General features: G+C 35.4%; 1 protein-coding gene across 2 annotated transcripts in view; it reads left to right on the top strand.

Annotated features, from left to right (window-relative positions):
- The window catches only part of GUCY1A2 (guanylate cyclase 1 soluble subunit alpha 2), a 325,806-nt gene extending 306,711 nt beyond the window's left edge, over positions 1–19,095 (top strand). Inside the window, exon 8 of one of the 2 annotated variants that reach the window (XM_039471375.2) lies at positions 5,404–19,095. In XM_039471375.2, coding sequence (XP_039327309.1) covers positions 5,404–5,611 — 208 coding nt within the window. In that variant the 3' untranslated portion in view covers positions 5,612–19,095. The remainder of the gene's footprint in view (positions 1–5,403) is intronic. The other variant, XM_074400512.1, reaches the window with a different exon arrangement.
- Positions 19,096–24,919: the final 5,824 nt, after the last annotated feature.

Genomic DNA, 24,919 nt, shown 5'->3' with positions numbered 1-24,919 from the left:
TGTTAGCCCTTATGTTTAAATCTTTAATCCATCTGAAGTTAATTTTTGTGTAAGGTGTAAAGAAGGGATCCAGTTTCTGCTTTCTGCATATGGCTAGCCGGTTTTCCTGACACCATTTATTAAGTACAGATCCTTTCCCCATTGCTTGTTTTTGTCAGGTTTGTCAAACATCAGATGGTTGTAGATGTGTGGTATTATTTCCGAGGCCTCTGTTCTGTTCCATTGGTCTATATCTCTGTTTTGGTACCAGTACGATGCTGTTTTGATTACTCTGTAGCTGTTTAGTATAGTTTGAAGTCAGGTAGCGTGATGCCTCCAACTTTGTTTTTGTTTGTTTTAGTTTTTGCTGAGAATTGTCTTGGCCATGTGGGCTCTCTATTGGTTCCATATGAAGTTTAAAGTGGTTTGTTTCAATTCTGTGAAGAAAGTCAATAGTAGCTTGATGGAGATGGCATTAAATCTGTAAATAACTTTGGGCAGTATGGCAGTTTTTACAATATTCATTCTTCCTAACCATGAGCATGGAATATTTTCCATCTGTTTGTGTCCTCTCTTATTTCCTTGAGCAGTGGGTTGTAGTTTTCCTTGAAAAGGTACTTCACATCCCTTGTCAGTTGTATTCCTAGGTATTTTATACTATTTGTAGCAGTTGTTAATGGGAGTTCACTCATTATTTGGCTATTACTGGTGTATAGGAATGCTTGTGATTTTTGCACATTGATTTTGTATCCTGAGACTGCTGAAGTTGCTTATTAGCTTAAGGAGATTTTGGACTGAGATGATGGAGTCTTCTAAATATACAATCATGCTTTCTGCAAATAAAGACAATTTGACTTCCTCTTTTCCTAATTGAATACCTTTTATTTCTTTTTCTTGCCTGATTGCCCTGGCCGGAACTTCCAATACTATGTTGAATAGTAGTGGTAAGAGAGGGCATCCTTGTCTTGTGCCAGTTTTCAAAGACACTGCTTCCAGCTTTTGCCCATTCAGTATGATATTGGCTGTGGTTTTGTCAGAAATACCTTTTATTATTTTGAGATATGTTCCGTTGACACCAAGTTTGTTGAGAGTTTTTAGCATAAAGGGCTGTTGAATTGTGTCAAAGGCCTTCTCTGCATATATTGAAATAATCATGTGTTTTCATTTTTGGTTCTGTTTACTGATGGATTGTATTTATAGATTTGTATATGTTAAACCAGTCTTGCATTTCAGGGATGAAGCCAACTTGATCATGATGGATAAGCTTTTTGATGTGATGCTGGATTTGCTTTGCCAGTATTTTACTGAAGATTTGCTCATCAATGTTCATCAGGGATATTGGCCTGAAATTTTCTTTTTAAGTTGTGTCTCTGCTAGGTTTTGGTATCAGGATGATGTTGGTCTCATAAAATGAGTTAGGGAGGATTCTCTTTTTTTGTATTGTTTGGAATAGTTTCAGAAGGAACGTTACCAGCTCCTTTTGTACCTCTGGTAGAATTCATCTGTGAACCTTCTGGTCTTGGACTTTTTTTGGTTTGTAGGCTATTCAGTGATGCCTCAATTTCAGACCTTGTTATTGTTCTATTCAGGGGTTTGACTTTTTCCTGGTTTAGACTTAGGAGACTTTAAGTGTCCAGGAATTTATAATTTCTTCTAGATTTATTGGTTTATTTGCATAGAGGTGTTTGTTTGTAGTATTCTCTGACGGTAGTTTGTATTTATGTGGGATCAGTAGTGAAATCACCTTTATCATATTTTATTTCACCTATTTGAATCTTCTCTTTTCTCTTCATTAGTCTGGCTAGTGGTCTATTTTGTTGATCTTTTCAAAAAACAGCTCCTGGATTCACTGATTTTTTTGTGTGTCTGTCTCCTTCAGTTCTGCTGTGAGCTTAGTAATTTCTTGTCTTCTGCTAGCTTTTGAATTTGTTTCATCTTGCTCCACTAGTTCTTTTAATTGTGACATTACCGGGTCAGTTTTAGATCCTTCCATGTTACTCTTGTGGGCATTGAGTGCTATAAATTTCTGTCTAGACACTGCTTTAAATGTGTCCCAAAGATTCTAGTATGTTGTGTCTTCATTCTCATTGGTTTCAAAGAATATCTTTATTTCTACAGTAGTCATTATTTATCCAGTAGTCATTCAGGAGCAGGTTGTTCAGTTTCCATGTATTTGTGTGGTTTTGAGTGACTTTCTTAATCCTGATTTCTAATCTGATTGCACTGTGGTCTGAGAGACAGTTATGATTTCCATTCTTTTGCATTTGCTGAGGAGTGTTTTACTTCCAGTTATGTGGTCAATTTTAGAATAAGTGTGATGTGGTGTTTAGAAGAATGTATATTCTGTGGATTTGGGGTGAAGAGTTCTGGAGGTGTCTATTAGGTCCACTTGGTCCGAATCTGAGTTCAAGTCCTGGATATCCTTGTTAATTTTCTCTCTCATTGATCTAATATTGACAGTGGGGTGATAAAGTCTCTATTACTGTGTGGGAGCCCAAGTCTCTTTGTAGGTGATTAAGAACTTGCATTAGGTATCTGGGTGCTCCTGTATTGGGTGCGTATCTATTTAGGAAAGTTAGCTCTTCTTGTTGTATTGACCCCTTTACCATTATGTAATGCCCTTCTTTGTCTCTTTTGATCTTTATTATTTTAAAGTTTATTTTATCAGCGATTGGGAAAAGGTTAGATGAAATCCTAACTAAACTAACCAGCATAGAGTAGAGCATAAATGACCCGATGGAGCTGAAAAACACAGCACTAGAACTTCGTGAAGCATATACAAGTTTCAATAGCCATATCGATCAAGCAGAAGAAAGGATATCAGAGACTGAAGGTCAACTCAGTGAAATAAAGCAAGAAGGCAATAATAGAGAAAAAAAGAGTGAAAAGAAATGAACAAAGCCTCCAAGAAATATGGGATTATTTGAAAAGACCCAATCTATGTTTGATTGGTGAAACATAGAAAGTGATGGGGAGAATGAAACCAAGGTGAAAAACACTCTTCAGTATATTTTCCAGGAAAACTTCCCCAACCTAGCAAAGCAGGCCAACATTCAAATCCAGGAAATACAAATAACACCACAAAGACATTCCTCAAGAAGAGCAACGCCAAGCACATAATGGTCAGATTCACCAGAGTTGAAATGAAGTAAAAAATGCCAAGTGCAGCTAGAGGAAAAAGTCAGGTTACCCACAAAGGGAAGCCCATCAGACTCACAGTAGATCTCTCGGCAGAAATGCTGCAAGCCAAATGAGAGAGAGGGCCAGTATTAAACTTCCTTAAAGAAAAGAATTTTCAAGCCAGAATCTTATATCCAGCGAAACCAAGCTTCATAAATGAAGGAGAAAGAAAATCCTTTATGGACAACTAGCTGCTGAGAGATGTTGTCACCATCATGCCTGCCTTACAAGAGCTCTTGAAGGAGGCACTAAACATGGAAAGGAACAACCAGTACCAGCCACTGCAAAAGCATACCAAATTGTAAAGGCCATGGACACTATGAAGAAACTGCATCAACTAACTGGCAGAACAACCAGCTAGCATCAAAATGGCGGGATCAGAGTCACACATAACAATATTAACCTTAAATGTAAATGGGCTAAACATCCCAATCAAAAGACACAGACTGGCAAACTGGATAAAGAGTTAAGACCCATTGGTGTGCTGTATTTAGGAGACCCATCTTATGTGCAAAGACACACATAGGCTCAAAATAAAGGGATAGAGGAAGATTTACCAAGCAAATGGAGAGAGAAAAAAAAAAAAAGCAAGGGTTGCAGTCTTTTTTAAGTTCAGTGGTACAAGTGCAAGGTTATTATATTAGTATATAGGTGTCATGGGGATTTGTTATATAGATTAGTTTGTCACCTAGATATTAACACTACTACCCATTAGTTTTTTTTCTGAATCTCTCCCTCCTCCATTCCTCCACCATCCAGCCTCCAAAAGTCCCCAATGTGTGTTGTTCTCCTCTATGTGTCCATGTGGTCTCATCATTTAGCTCCTACTTATAAATGTGAACATGCAGTATTTGGTTTTCTGTTACTGCATTGGTTTGCTAATAAAAATTATTTTTTCATGGATGCATAGTATTCCATGGTGTGTATATACCACATTTCTTTATCCAGTCTACCACTGATGGACATTTAGGTCTTTGCTGTTGTGAATAGTGCTGCAATGAACATACACATGCATGTGTCTATATAATGGAATGATTTATATTCCTTTGGGTATATTCCAAATAATGGGATTGCTGGATCAATGGCATTTCTGTCTGTAGGTCTTTGAGGAGTCTCCACACTGTCTTCCACAATGGCTGAACCAATTTATACTCTCACCAACTGTGCATACGTGTTCCTTTTTCTCCAAAACCTCACCAGTGTCTGTTATTTTTTGACTTTTTTTTTGGTTTCTGAGATGGAGTCTTGCTCTGTTACCCAGGCTGGAGAGCAGTGACATGATCTCAGCTCACTGCAACCTCGCCTCCTGAGTTCAAGAGATTCTCCTGCCTCAGCCTCCTAAGTAGCTGGGACTATAGGCATGCACCAACACACCAGGCTAATTTTTTTGTATTTTTAGAGGAGATGGGTTTCACCATGCTGGCCAGGCTGGTCTCGAACTCCTGACCTCATGATCCACCCACCTCAGACTCCCAAAGTGCTGGGATTACAGGCTTGTGCCAACATGCCTGGCCTTTGACTTTTTAATAATAGCCATTCTGACTGGTGTTAAATTGTATCTCATTGTGGTTTTGATTTGCATTTCTTTAATGATCAGTGATGTTGAGCTCAGTGTCCTGAGAAAGAGTCTGTAAGTGTGACTGGAAGGGAAGAATCAAGCTGTTTAACCAATAATGCTAGTACATTCGGATAGCATGCTTGGCTAGAAATCAGCAAGCAGATATCAGAGACATTGGGAGTCATGAAATGTCCTACAAAGTTAAATAGTTGATAAATGTTTTTTACATACAGGACACACATTTAAAGCTTATGGTTTACCAAATGTTAAAAGAGCTCACTAGCATTTGGGCAGGTTTTAAAAACAGACAAGGTAAATTCTGCATGCTTGAAATAAAACTTGTATTATACAGTTTACTTGGCCCTTTGTTTAGGAAAAACGGTCATATTTGAACAAGAATTTTCAAGGAATGCTGTTTAGAATGAAATCAATCTTGAACAAATATTTTCAGGTAGTACCATACCCAGCTTTGGTGTTTTCTTTTTAATTACTATTACATGAAGGGATCTTTTCTAGGTTATAACATTTCCTAGCAGTTGGAATCCTATGAAGGCCACATCTATACAAAGAAATAGAGGTGTTACCTTGAGCAGTCAGAGATAGGCTTCCTGAGCCTTTAAAATTTCTTTCCATGTATTTACATTTCCCTGGCCTACTTGATTCATGTGGTTGTATTTTCTTCTTAGATTATTAAAACGGGAAGAAAGTTTCACATTCATTCCACGGTCTCGTGAAGAGCTTCCAGACAACTTTCCAAAGGAAATTCCTGGGATCTGCTATTTCCTGGAGGTAAGGACTGGTCCAAAGCCACCAAAGCCTTCTCTTTCTTCATCGAGAATAAAAAAGGTTTCCTACAACATCGGCACCATGTTTCTCCGGGAGACAAGCCTCTGAGACCTGCTGCAGATCAAAGACTCTTCCAAAAAGCACAAGCCCAGAACATGGGTCACCACAGGAGAGTGGAAAGAGATTGTGTCTCTTTCATTGCTTTGCTGAGAACAACCCACAAAATTTCTGTACTATGTCAGGCAATAATCCTACTAAAAGGTGGAGGTGACCGCTGTCAATAAAAAGCCAGAGGATGAGGGAAATAAGATGTGTCCATTCATATGAGTGTTTTAGTCATATATATATTCATATATTTTAATTATAAGTGTGGGCCCCCTTTCAGAACTAACCAATAAATAGATTCCATGTTTTCTTGTTTATCATGCATACAAGTATCTTTCCCTATATATTTGTACCACTTTTAAGATCCAGTTTTGATTATATATTCCTACATTTAGTAAGCTGGTGAGTGAGGAATATTTTCTAATTTTCTTTTTCTGAACAGACATTTCATACATGTATCATGGCAGTGTGGTAAACTTCTCAACTGGAAGAATTGTAACTTGGCAAAATATTTTAGGGATATTACCTATTTTTATACATGTCTCTTCTAGATAACTACATTTCACACAACATGATTAGATTTTCAGAATCTGCTTCTGTATCGTTAATATATTAGATAATGCTAACCTATTAATCTCATACAGTTTCGCTTATTTAGAGAAATTAGTGCTTGGACTGAGAATACCTATAACCAAGGATTTCAGATACTGAGAAAGAATTATATGTCTGCTTAGTAAATATTATCTTATCTTTTAGATTTAATTAATGTAGCATGGAATCCAGAGGAAATGGAATTTCCTAATACCAGATAAATTTGTAACCAAGATTAAAGAAAGGTCTTTTTGCTACCTTCTAACAAACATCAGTTAAAATGAAATGCTTTGCTACATTGGACCCTTTTCAACTTAGCACTTATAAATATAGGTAGCTTTCGCAACACCAAACTGCATTGTAATAAACAGCATTCAACTAAATGACATGTTAGTTACTCCCTTCCTCTTCCCCAGTTGATGCCACCTAAGAGCCGACTGCTATTCTTGAGAGCAAATTCCTGGATACTGGCATTAGTGACAAAGAAGTGTCAGGACATTTTGCCAAGAATGTTGTTTCTTCTTATACAAGACAAAGCAAGGAAACCTCTGTATTTTATGGCTTTGAGGTTTTAAAAAATGTTCTGCAGTTTGATTGATGTGGCTTTTAAATTCAGTGAATTGCCTTCATGAACACTGAAGTAGGTATAATCTTCAGAACTAGGAATCATTATAATTACAGGTAGGATTCCATCGCATGTCGTGCTCAAGTGAAGACCTGTTTCCATTAATCAATACTGCATGAAAATGTTATTACTGACTCACACTAAAATTAGGAGCACCATGTGTCCAGAGTTTTTCTGTTTTGGATCAGATATAAAATCTAAGTTTCTATTGAGGTTAAGAAGCTGGAAGCATTTGTTTCCTTGAAACCTTGGAGAGGTCATTTTCTTACTCACTGATAGCTTATGTCTACTGACTGCAATATATTTCTTTTCTGTTCAGGGATTTTGGTTGCATTATGGTTTGGTTATAACATAACTCCGTTAAGGAGTATATTTACTAGTTTCCAATATAGTCTATGAGGCTTTTTAAAAAAATTTTTCTATGTGTGTGGCTATAAGGCATTTTTAGATATGCAAATATTTGTTATAATCATGATCCCTTTTATAATTTGAGTTATTTTCTTGCCCTGGGGGTTTACAAGGACATAAGTGTAATACCCTTTATGTGGAGAAGACAGGAAATAGACCTTGAGCTCTAAATCTTTGCCTGCTCGCCCTCCTCTGTGGGCCTATGTCTCTGGACAGTGGGGAAGTTTACAGCTAGTATGGACAGAGAACAGGCTGGGAGCACCTTAATGCTCATGCTGATGTTAGAAAATGCCTTAGCAATGTTAATGGGCTCCTTGTAGCACTGAAGCATGGGAGAGAACAAGCTCACTGATGTCATTTATGCCTATTGTCTTCAGTAACTTAGAACTTACTATGGTATATTAAATCAATAAACATGTTGGTGATAACCAACAGGCTGAAAGGGACTTCCAGGAATATCCAATCTATTTCTCTTGCTTTTTGTAAAGATTTGTCTAAGCAACTACTCTAAACACATAGTTATTCTCTCTATACTTAAGAATATCAATGGGAAGCATATTTGAAAAGCATCATTGGAAATCCACTTCATTACTAGTGATTGATAGGCCTAGAGAGGAGAATTGTATTTATGTATCTTAATTTGTCAGAAAAATCACAAACTCTACATTAGCTCATATGATTTTACCTAGAGAAGTATCCATTTATGTTGCCACATACGTCACAATGAAGAACATGCCAGAGATTTCTTATCTATCCCCAACAGGATGTCAACTACATCTTTCATACATTATAATTTAAGTGCATTTTCAAAGCTATAGTCTGAGATAATGGTCCAAACTGTTATCATTTTGCTAATCTATTACAGTTGATTACTGTAGTTACAATGTTGCTGTATGTGTTTGTGAGGTACTATATAAAATGTTTGTTCATTCAAACTTCAAGCTGGAAAAGAATAATATTTTTATTTGTCCTAAACAATGCCATCTACATCTCTTCTCTTAGGAATTGTGATTGTAACAATGTGGTGGCATGTGTTATTTCATTTGACTTATATCTACACAGTATTCTCACTTACTTACAAACTATTACCAACAGCATGCATTTTAGTATGGCAGATAAAAAGAATTTATGTGATGTTCCCTTAGAAATCAAATGATATTAAATTGGGGAAATGGTTTTAACCCACTCTACAAGAGATACTTTAAAGTATAATTTGGCACCTATAGCTGTTGTATTTTAATATTCTTTTAAGCTGCTATTTTAAAGAAGGCACCTTATAACTAGCCATTAGTACCAAAGCATCACACTGGCATCAGGATTATTTTGATGGAGATAATGTCATCATTTGCAAATAAATCAGTTATCTAACAAAATGAGAATCCCCCAATATGTACCCTGAATGTACACACCTGTATCTTCTTTGTGGACCTTAATAATTAGGTAACATTGCCCATAATAAAAAGTAATAATATACCTCAGAAACACAGTAGTTGGATCTCTTGTCTATATAATGTAGAGAAAGGGAAGAAGACAGCTTCCAGGTAACATGGGACCCAGCTGCCTACACACTGCCTCTATATTCATCTCTTATTCTATTTTAAATAATTTCCAATTTTCCTTTTAATATCTGATTTTGTGTGGAATCAAGTGAGCTTTGGTCTGGGACTCTGAGACAGACTTTGATACCTGAGACTTGAGAGTGGGTCCATAGGTTCAGCACTTCAAATGCTATTTCTCATAGTCTTGCATGCCTTCCTCTTGTCCAGTGACAATGGTGTCGGGGCACAGTGTTTAGTGTGAATGTGCATGTCTCTCCTAGAAAAACAAAGCCAAAGAGGGCAATAACAACTTAAAATCTCATTCACAAGGGGAGCCAGACTTTCAACTTTCCAAATGCCTCCAAAGAGTTCCAGCAATAAAGCAAAATTAAATTGACAGATACAAAAGGCAAAGCCATGGAGAATTCTGAAAACCCCACTAAGCTCTGTGTTTTAGACAGAATCATATTGCTGCTGAATGAAACTGCATAAGTGAAGTTATGAGGCATCAAGAAGGAGCTCAAAATTATGACCATCATTAAATATATTGGGTTCCTGAATTTCTGGGGGCAGGTGATGCGGATGATTAAGGCAAAAAGTAAAACTTGTACACACAGTTTTCTGTCTTGACACTTCGAGAATGACTTAGCCCATTCTAGACCCTTTCTTAATCTGTTCTGTCACCAGAAACCATCTCACCCCCTCAAGCCTGGCCCCAGCAAACAGCATGCTGTCTTCACTTCTGAACCCAGAATGGCTATAGAGAGTTGCTGGTGCCTCATTCATGCAGCTAGGAAGGACCACACAAAGTCAGACCTGAGTAACAATGTACTTCTGAAGTGTAGTTATGAACCAGATGTGCTGAGGCATAGATTCTATCTGCAGCTTCTCCCTCTGCTCTTTTTTCAAAACACAGTCTGACTCAAAGCACCTCATGCAACTTCACTGAATGTTCCTTTGAAATTAATTATAAATGACTCCGTACAGACTTTGGATGGTACCAGACACCTTTCAGCTGACAATATCTCGAAACTCAAGTCCCAGAACCAAGCCCCATATCTCTAGCTTATTCCTACTATTAGATGACATACATCTTCAACTAAAAATTATGTCATTTCAGAGGCTTCTATAAGCATAATTTGATATAGCCCAAAAATCATGATACATATGGGACTGAATTATTAAAGTTTAACACATTTCTAAACGATTTATGGACAGCTCTTGATATGAATATTCCTAAGCCACAACCAGCTGGTTTAACATACACATCAATTGTGTTCATGTAATTGAAAAAAATTTATTGTTAAATGGGTAAGTTGACCCCAGCTATGGACTCAATTTCAAGATCTTCATGGTGGTGAATGAAGAGCAGACACTGATATTATATACAGAATACACATAATCTTGTCAGACTATATTGAGATAGTGTGCAAAATTCCTTCCTCACACTTGATCCAAATAATTGAAACCTACATATTACATATCCTTTGTTTTCTTCCTTCCTTTGTTTCTTCTTTCCTTTAATTAAAATAAGTCATTGATACATTTAGAGCATAGGAAGTATCACAGCTAATCTCATATTCTAAAACAGTTTTATAAAGTGATTAACATTTTCAGTTTGTGTATGTGTGTGTTTATGGAATGTAGATGATACATCATTGAAAGAAATAACTTCCTCTGGAAGGACTTGGGAATGCAGAGAAGTTTGTGTCTTTATTTCTAATATGTTATAACCAGATCAGGGTTTCAGTTAAGCACCTCATTGTCATTCCATCTTTATTAAGAAATGACCTAGTTTAGTGGTTCAGCTGATCTGCTTGGAAGCATCTGGCTGGCTTCATAAGAATTCCGTAGAGAATTTTAGGAATACAAATGACTAGGCTTTGCCTTCAGAGATTGGGATTCATTAGGTCTCAGGTAGGGCCTAGGAACCTGTGTTTAGTAAATCACTCTAAGTAATGCTAATATACAGCCAGACTTGGGAATCACTGAAAAGTATTCAAATAATCCCAATTACTAGCAGTAAATACAAGTTGATTGGGATAGTAATGTCATTTCATTTGTAGATATTTTGAAAAGTTAAATACTCTAGGCCTCATACCATTATTTGTTTCACAAATTTTAATTTTAGCTTTGATTTTCAATTTGTGGTTTTCTTTCTGAGCATAAATCTTCAAACTTAGAGACAGATGTCAACACTGATAAGCATGAGGGATGAATATTGCTCACTATAGGGCTATTAGGCATACTAGATACAGCACCATTTTCTTAGTTACTGCCAGAGCTGTGCAGTATATTACAACATTTGCTAATCCTCACCACCGAGGTAAAAACTATGACCTTTGGGACACAGAAGCAAATGTCAAAGAGACAGCCTTACTTCTGAATACTTTGATTTCTATGTTATGAAAAGACACCAACTTAATACTGAGACTCACTATGTACTTTTCATATTGAATTGTACATTATCTGAAAGTGATTTCCAAGCAATACCTTATAACGACCTTTCAAGCAATAATTTAAGCCATGGTGATGATGCCATATGAAGCTTGCACTTCTTTGCATTTCATAGAACCTTTGTGAAAACAGACACCTTTTATACAAGCAATAATATAGCTGGTGTGGACTTTTTAAAGATATTCATCATTCTATAGCAAATGAGCAGCAAGTGATGACTCAGATTAAAAATATCTGAGCAAATGACATGCTTTATCTCAGAAGTTACTCATTTACAAACATGCTGTAAAGTGATTAATATACATCGGATTACTTCTGGTGCATAATTTTTAACATGGCTATCAAAATATGATTTCTATCCCTGTCAAAGAGATTTCTGTATTATGTGTAATATTGCCTAATTTTTGGATCTTTGTACTATACAATAGTAAAGAAGAAGTTAAGGATGGATAAATGAGTGGAAGTAAAGCATAGGTTGGAAGAGGGGATTGAGAAAGTAGGGTTGGCAAAAATATAGATGGGTCTTGGGCAGATTAACTAATTCAAGTGTTGGTTTGATAAGGTCTTGGAAGATGAAAGAGTAAAGATAAAAGAGCTTATTATCACTATTTTCAATGATAGCTACACAAATGTTTGGTAAGTAGGATAGTATTTTGTCTTCAGACATGACTGGCTAAAAGTTGCCTGTAGTACAATTAATAAATGTCTGAAAATGATTATCCAGTAATATTAACAAACATTAAAGCTTTCAGATTTTGAAATGAAAAAATCATATTTTTAGTCTTCTTAAAATACAATTTTAATAGAATGTGGCTTAGTCACTGCTAACCAGTTCTTTAGTAGTTAATTTACTTCTCCATCATTTGGAATAATGTAAGAACATTACAGCTAAAATCAACTGGTAAATTTATGTTTACACTGAGCAATATCTAAACATCAGATTATTATTTAGCATATAAGCATTCCTTAGCATTTACATAAGATGACAGCTCCTATTATTGCCTAGCAAGGTAAATTATCCTCTAAACATCAATACAAACACATTTGAATGGTGGGTGTGCTTGGTAGCATTTTGTCTTCCTATTACTTTCCTTTCCTTACTTCCTATTACCTTCCTATTACGCATAGCAAAACTTAATTTAGCATCTTCCTTCCCACAGTATGGAAACATTCCCTATCAAAAGCAAACAGGATTGTTGATTCACTGAGGTTATGACAGTTATCCTCTTGAATACCACTGGATCCTTAAATCCTTAGTAAGAATGCTTTTGAGCTTAATAAATAATGGAAAACATTTAATTTGAATCTATTAAATTACACTGAATTTATCCTTCCAGTTAATTCATCTAGTTGCTGATCAGATCATTCTTTATATTTGACAAGGTACTGTTGCTTATTATTTGAAAGCAAAAAAGGAAAACTAAACAGCAAGTCAGACTAGTAAGTTTGTTTTTGATTCTTTTGATACATATTTTTAAAGTGAAGAAATCCCTTTATATTCAGTCTTCCTCTGTGGACTTATCACTATTTGCAGATAAAGAAGGAATTCTACTTAACATATTTTCACTGTATTCTATCAAATGACATTAAGCCAATGTCTAACAGGAAAGTAATTACTGCAAAAAATCAGGAATGTACAAAATGCTTTCTTTATACCACCTCAGTTCCTGAAGACAATTCATTGCATTTTGCTGCCTGGCATTTACACATCAGACTCAGGACAAAGGGACAAATGGAGTGAGGAGGTGGGCAGGAGCTTTAGATGAGATGATGCAAAGAGAGTTAATTTTTTCTTCAGGATGATGTAGAGACTCTTAAAGAAGAGGCAATTTCTATAGCAAACACCTCTGGTTTAAAAGCCAAATGATTTATTTGACTACTGGTCACTCACGTTTAAAAAGAAACGAGAAAGACAAAAAAAGAGAAACGCTTCACAAGCCATTTTTAGTTTTCCTGAGGTAGTGCCAACCTCTTGGCAGCTGCACATCTCAGCGAAGCTGAGATAGAAGCTTACAGAGCTACAAATAGATACTTTCTGAAGGTGGCAGAGAGAACTAGTCTTGGTTACAATGATGAAGGTAAATGAAAGTGTCAGAACATCTGGATTGAAGGAACAAAGAAGGCCAAATACCAGCTCTGCCATATGCCACAGAAAAGCCTGCTAAAATTTGCACAGAAATACAGACTAACAGTATGCAAGTGATATTAAAACAATTATTTTTCCTTTTATAACATGCCTCGCTGAGATAGCATTCAGTGAGAAGAATATGCTTTTATCTCATGCACCATTAAAAAAAACAACTGTTGTTGTTCTGACATTAAAGAAATGTCATATTCCTTTAGTTGAAAAATTTAATCACAAATAATAGGAAATATTTATTTTGTTCCCTGAAATTTGTAAACTTCTTTTGGGGGCTGTGCTCTATGCCATATTCTTCACACACTCTCAAGCTGGGTTTAGCTGCTAGCAAAACAGGTGCAACTTTAGAGCAGAAAGACGTCCATCTATCCCTTAGAGAATGTGCTAAGGTATTTGAGCTGGACAGAGAATCACCCCATAGCATTTAATGGTATTCTGTGAGAGACATGAAGATTCTAGTCTTCTAAACTTAAAAGCGGTTAGGTACTACCTTGATCATCAAAGATTTTTCACTTACATGTAACTGGTTAATTAGTGTAGAGTTCGCTTAGAACAGAAACTTTAAAAGGAGGGAACAAATCCAAACAATTTTTATACAAAATTATAAGCTAGAAAAAGAATTTATGACAAAGATTTATTGTCCTGAAAGAGTCAACTTAACTCATATCCAAAACTTAGAATGTCAGAGACTTTTGAAAGTTTTCTGAATGTATGAAGTTCTCCAGCAATGAGAAATAAAATTAATTTTGTTTCTAGTTTCCTTCGAGTTTTATACTCTGATGATAACACCTAATTGTGAAATACATTTCACTGATTTTTACTTTATATCTTCCATTTGTTACGGGAAAAAAGGTCATAAATGTGACAGACTTACAAATTGTGGCATTGAGCCAGGGTTTGCAAATTTGGCAATATTACTTTACTTAAAATACTCCATTTTTTGAAATAATATAAGAATTAAGGATAACAGTCAAATAATACTGTATTTCTAGCTTGTTCACATTAGAATATAGAACAATGCATTGTAAACTTCTTGGAATAAAATCTAAGTCAAAACCAATTCATGTTCAAATCATTTGAACAACAAATATGAATATTGCTACATCACCTCTGACTAACAAGAAACTATGCATTTCCATACCCAATGAAACCTCAATTCCTAGAACCATGCTACTTTTATTGCCTCCCAGGAAGTATTTCTTCGTGGTCAATATCACTCTTTAAAAAATAGCAAATGCACATGACTTTCTGCTGAGGCTTGGGGGATCTGGATCAATATGCATGTATCTAACCATTTGAAAGGCCATCTGCTTTTTTTTAGCCTTTAAGTTAAAAATTTTTATAAAATGAAACAAAATAGGAAACCACTTAGTTGATTTATCAATGATGTGGAACCCTCCTTCTGAATTTCATTGGTAAAAATTACCACATTGAAACCACAACCTAACCTTGGCTTGGACTCTCAGATAAATTGCTTTTGTGTTCTTTGACTAGAAAGTATTCTCAAAAAAAAAAAAAAGAAATTATGTCTTATGGTAGCTCCAAGTCTAGCCAAGAAGTCTAGATCAACTAGAGGACTGTATAATTATCTAAAGTAATACAGGGGGATTTTTAGAAAAATTCTTTAATTTTTGTTCTTGTGTAAAAATTAATAGATGGCAGCCCAAATTATTATTTTCTTTTAAAATTTGTTTGAAGTGTGTCACTAGGCACTCATAATATTGATTTCTTTTATTTGTTTTATAACCCAATAACCTGAAATAATAGGTGCTTGTTGCTTTTTCTTTTGATCCTTAAAAATGCTTTTATTCTGTCTAAAAGAATTCTCCCACTAAAATGCAAATGATTGCTTGGCTATAGGAGGAGTCTCATTTTATGAGCATTTGTGAAATATTTAGTTGGATTCAGCTGGAATGCAACTTAGAGAAAGGAATGGATACCAGTAGAGAAGATGAAAAGAGATAGAAAAATCAAACTTTGCTTACATTAAAATTCTGTCGTCAAATCCTGTTAACCTAAGAAGAAAGCTGAAAATAGATGGTAAGGATCAATGATTATAGATTTTTAAATACAGTATTCATATTTAATAGAATGTCATAAAAATGACAGAATGCCATGAAATTCAGCATGCCAAAACTTTGCTAAAACAAACAATAGATTTAATAAATATGCTAGTTAGAGTGAATATTTAAAGGGACAAAAAGAATTTGTCACATCATAGATGTTTCCCCACTACTGGGAAAATTTGGTATTATGTATTCACACAATATTTGCTGTATTATCTAATTAAACATTAGTATAGTCTCTCTGCTAGTGAGAAACCATTGCAAGAGTCCAAATGTCAAGTGTGGCTATAACTTGAATCAATGGAGTTTGGTGTTCCTGAATAAAAGGCTTAATGAATGTAAAACAAATGGGTTGCATATATAGGTTTTATGTGCAGTAAATTAAGTAGGTTTTAAAATTCGTTAGCATGGTTAGCTCCTCTTTTTTAATTTTCCTTCCTTCCTTCCCTCCTTCCTTCCTTCCTCCCTCCCTCCCTCCCTCCCTCTCTCTCCTTCCCTCCCTCCCTCCCTCCCTCCTGCCCTCTTTATTTCTTTCTAGCTCTTATAAGATAAATGACAATAGTATTTTACTGTTTGGGCTGGGGCTTCCTCTCTTTTTCACTTTCACATGATTGTAAACTTTGTGGATTTGTGAGGGAAGGGGAAAGAAGATGAGCACATAAATATAGATCATTTGAGGACAGACGTAACGGAGAGAATTGGAACCTTGATTTCCAAAGACTATGTAAGTCAAGAGAAACTTGGGTCTATAAAAATGTGTGTGTTTGTTTTCAGTGAATTTAAACACATTTTCAAGAAGTATCAGGGTCAATCTGTTTAGACAATCTCCTATTTTTAGCCCCTACAAATGTCTTAAGTTAGAAAAATCCTCTTATTTTCAAGTAGCCATTTTTTTTTTTTTAATGTGAGTACCACACTGCTAAAGACTGAAATAGAAAAAATGCTTTTTCTATTTGTAGGGAAATTGATTTCTGAAGACTACTTTCCAATAAGGTGTATACATCAAATGCAACCTGATTTTACTGGCTCTGTATCTAGATATAACTGATGCACTGTCTTGTTTCTTAGATATCCCTTTGTAATTCAGCTTGGCATAGTATTATGTTTTTAGTTCTTATTGAGGGTTTGGAAATATTTGTCATCAATTTTATGTCTACTCTATTGAAAAAGCAATATACAATGTATTCCATATTTCTTAGCTCTGTGTCTTTGAAGTTTTAGCCTATATTCAGATAGCTGTTTTTAACTACAATTTTGAGTATTCACCAGAATTTACAAATTGCCATGTTACTAAATACAAAAAAAATACAGCTTGGATCAAGAGATCGATAATTTGCAAATCTCAATCCAAAGCCATTATTTTTCAGGGAAAATTAAATCATTTCTAGCAGAGTATTTGATTCCTAAGGGAAGATAAGTATCTTCTTTAAGAGTAAGTATATTCTTCCACTGTAGGTACTTCTCATTGACTTTATAATAACTTGAACAAATCTTGAACAAGATTTAAAGAATCTATAATCTTCCAAACTTAAAATTGTGTTCTTTCTGGTTTATTTTCATGTATTAAGATTATATTCAAACCATTTAACAAATTGTCTTCATGACATAGTTTGTGTTAATTAATAGAAAATCATATAAAAAATATTATTTGTGCCTCTGTGGAAAGATATGCTTCAATGAGTTAAATACCCTTGAATTTTGGTTCTCATTTCTTATTTCTACTTTTTTGTTATGTGCTTCAGGGGTCTTAATTTCCAACAGATGAGGTAGTCAAAGAAAGGGGTAGAAAATATTTAGAAAAAAATAAAACTTCAAAAGGGACTAATTTCTCCGTTAATTAACTTCTGTTTATTCCATACTGACTAAATGATTTTGAAATTGTGAAAAAACAGGCAGCTACCATATAAATTGGTACCTATGAAAATACTGATTACTTTCTTCCTGTGATTTTCAGAGTTAAGAAAACCTTTGTCTTGAAATGATAGACAATCTTAATACTTGTTCAGATAAAGAAATATGACTTTCAATACCTTTACCATATTTCTTTAGGGAAATATTTTAATAATGATTGTAAAAATAGAAAAAATATGAGAAAAACAGAAATTAAGATGAAATTTGAACAGCTGTACTCCACAGTCCCATTTTCATTTTTCCCTCTATTTTAGTGCCTTCTACTGAGTTATTGGAGGCCCAGATCTGCAAAATTTACAAGCTACTAATTCATTGCCTTCCTTAAGAATTTGGAGCAAAAATTATCCTGACTATGCGGAAATCGATTCACATCATCATGGCAGGTTTTGACTATGAGAAAATCCAGGTTAGGTTCAAATAGAATAATGGTCCATGGAGAAAAATACTTTCTAATTTTTCTTGAAGTTGGATGAAAAGCTTTTTCTTTATTTAAAAAAAAAAAAAAAAAAAAGAAAAGTGCTCCTGAGAATTCTGCCTTGGAAGAAGTCAAAAGTTGTATAACAGCTGCCTGTAGCTACCTTATAACTTCAGTAATCAAGAGACAAAAACTGTCTCATTATGCTTTTAAAATCCCGATTAAGTGCATTCCAGAAATAATACATATCATTCTTTATTTCAAAATCAACCTACCTGAATTCTGACTCTTCAACTGTGAGTAGCCATTTTACAAAACCAAAGGGTCTCACTTCCCAAACAGTACTTTAAATAACAAACTTAATCATGTTAATACGCATTGCAATGCATAAAATAAACAGCCAATGCATTTCCATCAAGTTTTCAGGCACTATGTAATAATAAATAGGTGTCCAAAATCACTTAATAAAAACACATGGTTATAATGTGCTAGGCCTTCGTTAGCATCCTCTGCATGGGGTGGTTTTTATTTAACCTGAATTACTTTAACATTTTGGCTAATTTGTTTGCTGCAATTTCATGGGTCTAAATATCTGGTTTGGCTTGCAATGTAAACCATATTGTACATCTGCTCCCTTGCTATTAGATTTACTTTGTGAATAATATCTTTTAAAAATGTAGTTATTACAAACTTAAATTATAATGTCATCAACTAATACCAGGTAAATATACTAATATATATGTAGGGCATGATTAAATTACATATATTTTGAAATGTCAAACTATTTTTGTTTTTTTTTTAAATGAATGCATCTCTTAAACCTGTACCATTAATTTTTAAAAAGTTTAATTTGATATTTCATATTATATTTTAAAATATTTTTCTTTATCTAGTAGTACAGGTTTAGAGAAACTTTTTCTGATTGAAATAATAAAATATGCCTCATTTCACTAGAATTTTAAGAATAATACATGTAAAAGTATAACTCATATATGATTATAAATATCCACTATATATTCTTTGCTTTTCATGTAACACCACTTTTTACTCATCCTTTTGTTTGTTATTCTAAAGCATTCACAATGTAAATAGCATGTTTCATGATACAAAATGTCTTCATATTTACAGATTGCAGAACAAGGTGAATTTGTGTCTTGAAAATGAGTGATGAAAACATGGGATTCTTATAAAACAAAGTGGAAATGACAGTTGTGTGTTATATTTACATAATTCATTACAAAATTGTCTAGTTAAATCATGCATTTATTTACCTTAAAAGTGTCCAAACTGTCACTTATAAAATATTTAAATCAATAAATAATACCAAAAGTCTTAATATTCTTTTTAGCATTTTTTTCATACAGTGAAGGTGAATAACAATGCCTAAGAACGTGAATGAATAATAGATGAAAGAATGGGGGAACAAATAACGGAGTGAATGGGGTATTTATAATGCAGTGCCTTTATGGTTGCAGATGCAGCTGCTGACACGGTATCTGACAAAGCCAATTTGAATTTTTTTAACATGAAATCTCTCTTTTGTCCTCTTGCAAAACCAAAGAGCACACATTATAATTACTGTATGAACCCCAAATACAAAGAAAAGGCATAGCTCACTTGTCTTCTGACTAGCCAGTTGCTTTTTTGAAAGGACAGAGAAAAGGGTTCATATTACTATTATAATTAAATGTCAGTTGAATGTCCGCTGAGTAACTTTCAAGAGCATACCCATCAACTAGATGAGATGCAGCACATACCTACAAGACCATTTTATTCCAGTGTTCTGGAATACTCCGCAGCCTACCTATACAGAAACAGGTTATCTTTGTTATTTAATGGCCCTCTCCTCTATAATCATTTAGCCTCGACCAGACAAATTTCCATCTGTTTCTAGAAGTTCTTAAGGGAGTCTTCATCTTGTGTTCATAAAACAGGGCTGTTCTCATCATCTGCCCTTGTCTTCATATTATCTGCTGCTCAGAAGCCATGCCACTCCTGAGAGCCACTTCCCTGACCATAAGAGAACTGACATTGAGTAGGTAAATGAAGAAACACTTCATGAATAGTTCTAAAATGATAATAAGTGTAGAATGCTTTTATGAACCATTTTCTCAATTATATCCTAAAAATCCTATAAAAATCCGCTCTCCATTTTAGAGGTAAGAAAACTTAAGCAGAGAGAGAGAGAGACTAAGAAGTTGTAGCATAGGCCAGGTGGTTGCTACTTAACACATAATGAGGCTGAAGACTACCTTTTGTTAATAGTTTGAACTTTCTGGAACTTAACTACAAGACAGACTGTAGTTAAGTGCTATTGTGCTGAGGAAAACTAGAAATGGTTTTGGTAAAGAACTAGCGATTTTTGACACAACTGACCTTCTACATGCCAAATGTTGATTTGCACACTTTCCTGAACAAGTTGAACGCCTTCACGTCCCTCTGCAAGGAAGACAACATAGAGTTTCTTTCAGTTACAACAGCTGGCTCACATCCAGATATGCTGAGTGATATGTGTTCCTCTCCATCACCACATGGTCACTTAGGAACCAAAACACAAATGTCTGCTTTCTCCCTCTCTACCCACACTCCCACATAAATATATGTATGTATTCTTATTCATATAGATAGATGAGTGACAGACCAAGGCATAATTTCAATAAAAGTTTTCAAGGAAAAAAGGGAAAACACACTGTAATTCTCCGTTTAACAGCACGATAGACAGGTAATAAGATGCCCCTGCCCTGGCTCGAGTCCCTGTGGGGAATCATTATCTACGACCTCCAGCTCCATCTGTGGCACTTGTCTCCATTGGCTGGGATGGTCTTCCTTGTTTGTTCCATACCACGGCTGCACGTGAAGTGAATATTAGGAAATATGCCCTCCTTGGGAGCTTTATACTTTTCACAGACTACTGCTTGCTAGTATATATTTGTATGTTGAAGCATTCAATTTGACTCACTGGATCATTTTGAAATATGATCCAGGACAGGATCACATTTGTCTTTATTGTTGGATAGAATGGTCGCTTTAAAACTTGAAAGCCTTCTCATCTGCTTGCTTCCAATCTGTCCTATGTGAGACATCCAAACCAAGGTTCTCTCCTAGGCAAAGTTTTTATTCCTGCCTTATTTCTTTGGCCCTTAATTTAATGGCAGCGACTTTGATTTCACACAGAACTGAAAGGAAGGTTTGGGAGGGAATGCAGCACTCTTTGTCTGATCTTTGCTAAGGGGCTGAGTCCCTTTAGTAAAATGAGTTTTAATGAGTCTCTGTTGCTCAGTCCTTATCAGTCTTGTCTCCTTTTTTTGAAGACAGAATCATTGGCATTCTCCATTTTCTGCCTGCAAACAACCTAGGTTTGTCCTAAATCTCCTTGTAACACAAGAAGCCAGCCCTTACTGATATTCTGGTTCCCCTCAACCACTCGCCTTTAGATGTAGACACTGAGAGCACTTGATCTGCCTTCCAAGTTATCCAGGGTCAACATTTTTACTAAGTGTTTTGCTACCACCTAGTTATTTGTGTAAGAAACTCCCACCTTGGTTCTTAGCCAGTGCCACAGCATTTAGGCTTTTGTTATAGGAGTACTCATCTTCAAGGCTTCATAATCTGCATTTTAGGCTAGGTTAAACAATCCAAACAGATAAAGACCTCTTGCAATAAATGTGTACTTCCTACTAATATATCAGGTCAGAAAGGTACCAGATCGGAGTAGAGCTGCTTCATATTTATTTAGAGGCCCAGGCTGACGGGGACTCTACCTGGGAAGATTTCATAGGCCAGGCCTGATAACAGCACAGATCACTGTCACTCACATTCCTACCTTCAGAGTCAGTCACACAGCCATATCAAACTGCAAAAAGATGGAAAAGGTATTCCACTTGCATCCCAGTGTTAAAGAAAAATCTTTCAATGACTTGTTAAAGATGATAAGGCAGACTTTATTTGTGGGATACTGCAATGGGGTTTTGCAGTAAAGGAGAGAGATTGGGCTCAACTGTAACTCCAACAAGGGCAAGGAGCAGGGTGCGGATCAATGGATGGAAAATTACCAAAAGAAAACCTCAAATCTAGGGAAATCCTGGCTGAACCTATGACAGGATTCTTGCTGATGGCAGATCAGCATGATGAGTTATTGAGAGTAGAAGATGAGGAATTCATTCAAATATTGAGCGTGATCAGATATCAAGGGTTCAACCATTTTCTCTAAGCTGACTCAGCAGGATTAATGCTAAAACTGGCTAAGCAGGACAAGTTTGGGACTAGTCAGACAGAGGACTGAGAGGACCCTGACTCAGATTTGGTCAAGGAGAGAGTCACTGTCACCAGAAAGAAGAGTAAGGATTTCAGTGGACGGCTATTCCATAAACTACTTTAAAGATTTAAAAAGCACAGACAGCAAAAACAAAAAGAGACAAACGGTACTACCTCAAACTAAAAAGCTTCTGCACAGCCAAGGAAATAATCAACAGAGTGAGAAGACAACTTCTAGAATGGGAGAAAATATTTGCAAACTATCCATATGACAAGTATCCATATAACATCCAGAATATGCAAGGGATTCAAACAACACAAGAGTTCTTTCAAAATCCCATTAAAATATGGGATACAAATAGACACTTTTCAAAAAAAGACATTGAAGTGGCCAACAAGTATATGAAAAAATTCTCAAGATCACTAATCATCAGGGAAATACAAATTAAAACCACAATGAGATATCACCTTACCCCAAATGCTGACAAGGATGCAGAGAAAAGGGGGCTCCTATACATTATTGGTGGAAATGTTAATTATACAGCCATGATGGTGAACAGTATGGAGAGTCCTCACCAAAACTAAAAACAGAACCATATGATCCAGCAGTCCCACTACTGGGTATTTATGCAAAGGAAAGGAAATCAGTGTTTCAAAAAGATGTCTGTATCCCCATGTTAATTGCAGCACTATTCCCAATAGCCAGTATATAAAATCTGCCCAAATGTCCATCAACAGATAAAGAAAGAAAATGTCTAATATATACACAAAGGAACACTGTTCAGTCATAAAAAATAACATCCTGTCATTAGAAGCAACATGGATGAGCCTGGAGGACATTACATTAAGTGAAGTGAGTCAGACACAGAAAGATAAATAATGCATGTTCTCACTCATGTGGGATCTACAAAGTTGAGCACGTGGAGGTCAAGAGTAGAATCATAGTGATTAGAGCCTGGGAAGAGGAGGAGACCAAGGAGGACAGGGAGAGGACTGTTAATGGATAAAAAGTCATAGCTCTATAGGAGGAAAAATTTCTAGTGCTCTATATCATTGTAGGGTGTGTAAAGTTAATAATGATAAATGATTTTTTTAAAAAGCTCAAAGATTTTGAATGTTACCAACACAAAGAAATGATAAATGTTTGAGGTGATAGATATGCTAATTGTCCCAATAAGATTATACATTGTATACATGGATCAAAATATCATTCTGTATTCAATAAACATGTACAATTATGATGTGGCAAATAAAATTAAAAGGGAAAAATGGGTTACAGAGTATCCTAACTAAGCTTAAGAAGTAATTGGATGAATAAGCATAGTTGCCTGCATGAGTTGATTAACCTGAAGATACTTATTCATATGCTAAAATGAAGTAGGAGACATAGCTGGGCTCTAAGGAGAAAAACAGAAAAATTCAAAAATGAGAATACAGTATCTGCTCCCCAGCCTGGCCCCAGAGACTCAATCTGAACTGTTATAGGAAGGAAGCCCAAAAGCCAACGCTGGAAAAGTTGTTCTGCTAAGGACTCACATGCTACCTAGACAATAAGGAATGCTGTCTCAGTGCCCAGGTAATTAGTTTAACAGTCAGTGGAAGAGATATCCTCCCCCAAAGATCTGTTTAAACTTGAGAGAGAGGATTCAAATCCAAAATGTCACTGAGTTTTTAGAGATGAGATCACACATGCACAATCTGTCACGTAATTAAATGTACACATAATATCTGTTTGTTATCATCAAATCCTGAAGTTTCTGCCTTAGAGACCTTCTATTCTACCCTCAACCACAGCATTGTGGTTCTTGCTGTCATGGATATGGCAGGTGCAACTGTCTCTTACCTAGACAATGCTTCACTAGCACTGGTCCACGAAACAGCACTTATCTTTAAAAACTTTTCTTTGTTCATACAAACAAATGTGACGCTAAATCAATTCAATTTGAAAGCCAGTTTTTAATTTAGAGGTTGACCAATTTAGCTATATTGAGAGACATGGTTAACAACAGATGTTTATTTTTTATATTCTTTAGTTTGCAGGAATATTTGCTCATTGTCCTGAGCTACATAGAGAACGTTTATCCATTATTCAATGTGACTACTATTATCTCTGCCTTTATGTAATTTTTCTTATCTTCTCCCGACCACCCTTTAATGCCATTGCGGAACATTAGTATCAGAGTGAGATTATCCCAACCTTAGGAATCTAAAACAGAACAGAACCATTAATCATTAATAGCAAGTGTGTCTTTTAAGTTGGGTATACTGGCAAGTAACAGAAAGTCCAACTCAATGGGCTTTTACAAAGATAAAGAAAAATTATACGTGCATAGAATTAAGAATTTAGACATGGTATACACAGATTTGGTGTACCTGTGACTCCACCCTATTTTGCCTGTCAGTCTGGTCCTCGGACTGGCTTCTCTTATGAAAACAAAATGGCTTTGGTTATACTTTTCTTCAGTCATTGAAGGAAAAGAAGACCCTCTCTCTTCCTCTGGATTATATTCTGATGTGAAGCATAAAACTTTAAAATAATGTTAAAGTTTAAAATTTTAAAGCATAAAATATAAAATAATTGCTTTGACCAGAGGAATGTTGTACCCTCTCTTATGGAAACTGGATTATAACACATCCCTGAACCCAGCATGAATTTACAGGGGATAAAATTTTACCGTTAATTTATGGCAATAAGTAAGCATCCATGCAGCTGTTGATTGGTACTTACCCAACAAAAAGGGGAAAAGGTGCAGTGGATTTAGTGGATTAGCCATAATTATTACAAATATTTCAGGATTATTTAACCTGCCAGTGGGTCACCCAAAACATGCAACCTACTTTAGACATATCTATTACCCCAGTGTAACCAATTCAATATAGTAGAGATATTTGCATTTTCAAAGTAG

Source organism: Saimiri boliviensis, chromosome 6 (genome assembly GCF_048565385.1).
Source record: "Saimiri boliviensis isolate mSaiBol1 chromosome 6, mSaiBol1.pri, whole genome shotgun sequence".
Lineage (NCBI taxonomy): Eukaryota > Metazoa > Chordata > Mammalia > Primates > Cebidae > Saimiri > Saimiri boliviensis.
The sequence above is the reverse complement of the archived record's forward strand: the minus strand, read 5'-3'. Positions and strand labels throughout refer to the sequence as shown.